This window comes from Echinops telfairi, unplaced genomic scaffold (genome assembly GCF_000313985.2).
Source record: "Echinops telfairi isolate 266 unplaced genomic scaffold, ASM31398v2 ScPeMD7_7457;HRSCAF=8495, whole genome shotgun sequence".
In the NCBI taxonomy this organism is placed as follows: domain Eukaryota; kingdom Metazoa; phylum Chordata; class Mammalia; order Afrosoricida; family Tenrecidae; genus Echinops; species Echinops telfairi.
In genome coordinates, this window is record NW_022111357.1 from 32,291,530 (window position 1) to 32,295,786 (window position 4,257).

Here is a 4,257-nt window from a genome sequence, read left to right on the forward strand (position 1 = left end):
GCCGGTGTGTGTGTGTGTGTGTGTGTGTGTGTGTGTGTGTGTGTGGAGCTGGGCTCCCGGGGGCTTTCCGTGTCTGGTTCCTCAGAAGTAGATCTCCAGGCCTTTCTTCCTAGATGCCTCTGGGTGGACTCAGACCCCTAACCTTGTGGTTAGCAAACAAGCATGTTCGTTGTTGGCACCGCCCAGGCCTCTGAGAGCTAGGTCCGGGAGACGCCGCATGACCATGGGCTCTTGGCTCCTCTGAGCCTCTGTCCATCTGCAGGCCTTGGCCTTGGCTACCCATTAGTGAACGCTTTGGCCTGGAGGGCTTTCCCAGGAAGTGAAGTGCCTGCGGGCCAGGCTGGCCCCTGCTCGTATCAGATGTTAGCTCCCAAGGAGTCCAGCCTCCCCTCTGACCACTCAGGACACCGTGAGGAGCTGTTCCAGCGGTCAGCAGACCCAGGAAACTCTGGAACAGAGGGAACGCATCCTTTGGGTCTCTCTCCTCCAAGCTTGAAGCCCTTTTGCAGACACACGGCAGAGGGCTGGGAGAGGGGACCCTCAGTCCATGGTGAAGGCTGTTCGGAGGCCTCTCTGAGGACCGGGTGTCACCCTCCATCCAGCTCCATCAAGGGAGCTGCCGAGAAACCTTTGAAAACAGCCTAGATAAATACGAGTTTGCCAAGAGCCTCTCAGTCATCTCGCCAGGAAGACCCCAGCCTGCATTTCCGGTCGTGACCCCAAGGGAGCAAGATCGTCCCCATCTCATACCCAGCACTATGCCCCCTCCTCACGCTCCTCAAAGGAGCCCTGGGAGGCTCAACTCAAGTGCCGCCCTACATGCCTAGTAGCACCTTCCAGAACATCCCACTAACAGTTCCCCTTGTCCATCGTCCACCCAGGATAGGCCATGGGCCTTCAGTTTCGCTCAGCACGCATGAGGGCCTGGGGCGGCAGGCCCTGTATCAGGGTCCAGGGTCAGAGAGGGAACAGCTGCCCACAGACGCCCAGAGCCTGGACAGATAAACAGACAAAAACAAGGCAGGGCGTGATGGGGAAGCACAGCAACTGGGTGCACAGAGCAGAAGTCGGGGGGTCGGGGGGATGTGGGAGCATCTCTGAAGGAAGTGACCCCAGCTGCACAGTCCCACACAGGAAATGGTTGCTGAATAAGTGGAAGTTGGAGTTGGCTTGATCTCAGACATACTTTGGGGCCCTAAAGCGCTAAGAACATAGCACTGGGTGTCTGGGCCTACCTCCCTTCACCTTGTGAGCAGCTGCCTTTCCACTTATTTGATAAGCCCTTCTGCATGCCACAGTGGGGGCCAGCCTCGGTGCTTGTGGGAGGAAGCTGGTGTGTGACTTGGAGAAGGAAGGTGTGGGGAGCACTGATGGGAACCATCGCTCCACTGCCCTCTCCACTGCCCTCTCCCTGGCCTGCTGCCCTCCTGCTGACCATCTCTCTTCCTCCCTCTCGTCCCCAGCATACTCCCCCAGGCTGCCCTGGAGGAGATCCACAGATTCTCAGGAACATACACCTGCATGAACACATTTAAAGGACGAACATAGGTGCAGGATGCAGCAAGCACTGGAAGAGCCATGGACCCGAGGGGCCACTGCACCCACCGCAGGTTTGTCAGCACAGCACGTTTCTGCTGGGTGGCCAGGACTGCGCCTGCCCAGAAGGAGGACCCGGCCGTCTCCCAGGCCTGCCCCAGGACCTTTGCACAGGTGTCTCTCTGGCCCTGGTGGGGAGGCAGCCAAGCAGCCAGCCGCCACCTGGATGCCTTTGTACATGTCCAGTTCGGTAGAGTGTATTGTCCAGTCGCTTCTGCAGCCTAACCAGCCTCGGCAGTGTGCACAGACTTTTTCTGGGAGGAGCTGTCCCCGGAGGGCCCTCCTACACCCCCGCCATCCACTCATGTTCGGCTTCCACGGGCTGGCTGAGCAGCAGGAATGGAAAATAAAGAGCGTTGGGTTTGTGAGTTTCTTCTTCAAAACCCTGAGCTTCGCGGGCACTGGGAGGATGCCAATTCCAACCACAAAGCCCCGTCCCATGAGAGAGGATTGGCCTAACCAGAGTGCCAGGAGCAGAAAGGAAGGAGAGGGAGGGAGGGGGCAGAGGTCAGGAGAGACACTGGCACTTGGGGATGGTAGGAGGCTCCTGACTCGTCGTCCCTGGCTCTGCCGAGCCCCTCCCAGCAGTCATGGGGTGGCCATCCTCATCCTGTTTCCCTGCTATGACCATCACGAACGAGTCTGCCCGCCCTCAGCCCCGCCAGCCACCCCACCAGTCTTTACTGAGCGCCCATCCCACTTTTAGCTATCAGTGGTCCCACCAGACAGCTATTCGTACAACTGCTAGCTTTAAAGCTAGCGGTTCAAACGCACCCAGCCCCTCTGTGGGAGCAGCCCCTGTGATCGGCTCTGGTGCAATGACAGCCCAGAAGCCCCCACGGGGCAGTGCGACCCTGTCGTGCGGCGTGGCCGAGAGGTGAAATCCACTCGCTGGCCTCTCGCAACCACGCTGCTCACTCAGCAGGGTGACAGAGGAGGACCTGCTGAGAAGCCGAGACCCAGAGATCACCAGGACAGCAAGATGCCCGTCATCTGGTCGAAAGATCTCTTGATGAGACTGTGCTAAAGGGGCGCCACGGGCCCTACCATCAGATTGTATTGCAGGGGAGCGTCTTACGCTAGGCAAAGAGCGGGAGGTCGGGAGTGGCAGAAGATACTGGCATGGGTTCAATACTTGGGGAAAATTCTACCCGAAATCACGGCAGAGAGCTCCCAATGGCCTTCAGGTGTGGATTCTCCCCTGTTACACTATGCTGAATAAACCTACCATTGTGGATGGCGGGGAGGTGGGCAGTGCAATCTCATCTAAGTAGCCCCCGCCCATGTAGCTATGGCAGGTAAGTGGGAGGGACAGAGGTAGTCTTGGGAGATGAAGGTCACAAATGTCGATGTGCTTGGCTCGTTCCACCTGAATGGTGTCAGAAGCCTTTCGCTTCCACACAGCTCACGCACGCCGAGCCCTCCCCCACTGGTCTTCAAGGAGAAGGAACCCCTTGGCTTAGGTTTGGGTAGCCATCATTCTGACCTGGGTGCAGAAAACGCCCAGTCAAGAATGTTCAATGGACTCTAGTCACTGTGTACTGGGCACCCACAGAGCTGCTTGAGAAGACAGTAGTCTAATGAAATGTGCAAAGACCCAGAGTTGGTCAACCGAGAGGAAAGAAGACGCTTGGCATTGCTCAAGCCAGTAGCTCTGAGGGGGAAACACATCAAGCTTGGAGGAGATATATTGAAGGATTTTATGAGCAAATTCGTGAATGATGCAGAAAGTATCAAAAAGATGGAATGCTTCCCCACCCCCAGCCAGTCCTGGGGCTTTGGGGCTCGCCTCAAGGGGAGTCCCTCTGGGACATGGGGGTGCAGTGGATGGTATGACCCTTTGCTGGGCATGCCGACAGAATAGGGTATACTGGGCCCCTCTAAGGTTTCCCATATGGGCTCCAATAAATGTCTTACCTTTGGTTTAAAAAAAATAGAGGAAAAAATGATGAAATGAATACATGATCACTGTACCAAAAAGAATTGGTAAGCATTCAACCATTTCAGGAGGCAGCGTGCTTTTTAAAAAAAAAATTCTTTTAAATGGTATTGAAGGAAGCAGTTCAAGCCCTGAAGGCACTGGTGGAAAACCACTTGAGATATTCCAACAAAGAGGCAGTGTTGTAAGTACTTGCTGGTTCACGCCAAGACATTTGGAAAACAGCTTCCTTGGCCAACTGACTGGAAGAGATCCATACTTAGGCCCATTCCAAAGAAAGATGATCTAACAAAATGCAGAGATGATTGAAAGCTATCATTAATCTCACATGCAAGCAAAATCTTGCTGAAGATCATTTATAAAAAGTGGTTGCTGCAGGACACCGACAGGGAGCTGCCAGAATTCCAACCAGATTCCGAAGGGGCCCTGGGATGAGGATAGCACTGCGAACGTCAGCTGGAGCTTGGCTGAAGGCACAGAATGCCAGAAGATGTTTGCCTGTATGGATTATAATGAATTATGGATATCATTTTAGAGAAAGAGAATTCCGTAACACCACCTCATGCTCATGCAGAATCTGTCTATAGACCAAAAGTCAGCCATTCGAACAACACACAGGCATGCTGCGTGGATTAAAATCGGGAAGGGTTGTATTCTTTGACCATGCTTATTCAGGTGCACGCGGGGCAAACAATCAGAGACCTGGACAGTATAAAGAGGAA

General features: G+C 54.7%; 1 protein-coding gene across 3 annotated transcripts in view; it reads left to right on the top strand.

Annotated features, from left to right (window-relative positions):
* The window catches only part of DHRS3 (dehydrogenase/reductase 3), a 45,314-nt gene extending 43,350 nt beyond the window's left edge, over nucleotides 1-1,964 (top strand). For all 3 annotated transcript variants that reach the window (XM_004705171.3, XM_045299150.1, XM_045299149.1), the window contains exon 6: nucleotides 1,464-1,964. In XM_004705171.3, the coding sequence (XP_004705228.1) occupies nucleotides 1,464-1,548 (85 nt within the window). In that variant the 3' untranslated portion in view covers nucleotides 1,549-1,964. The remainder of the gene's footprint in view (nucleotides 1-1,463) is intronic.
* Nucleotides 1,965-4,257: the final 2,293 nt, after the last annotated feature.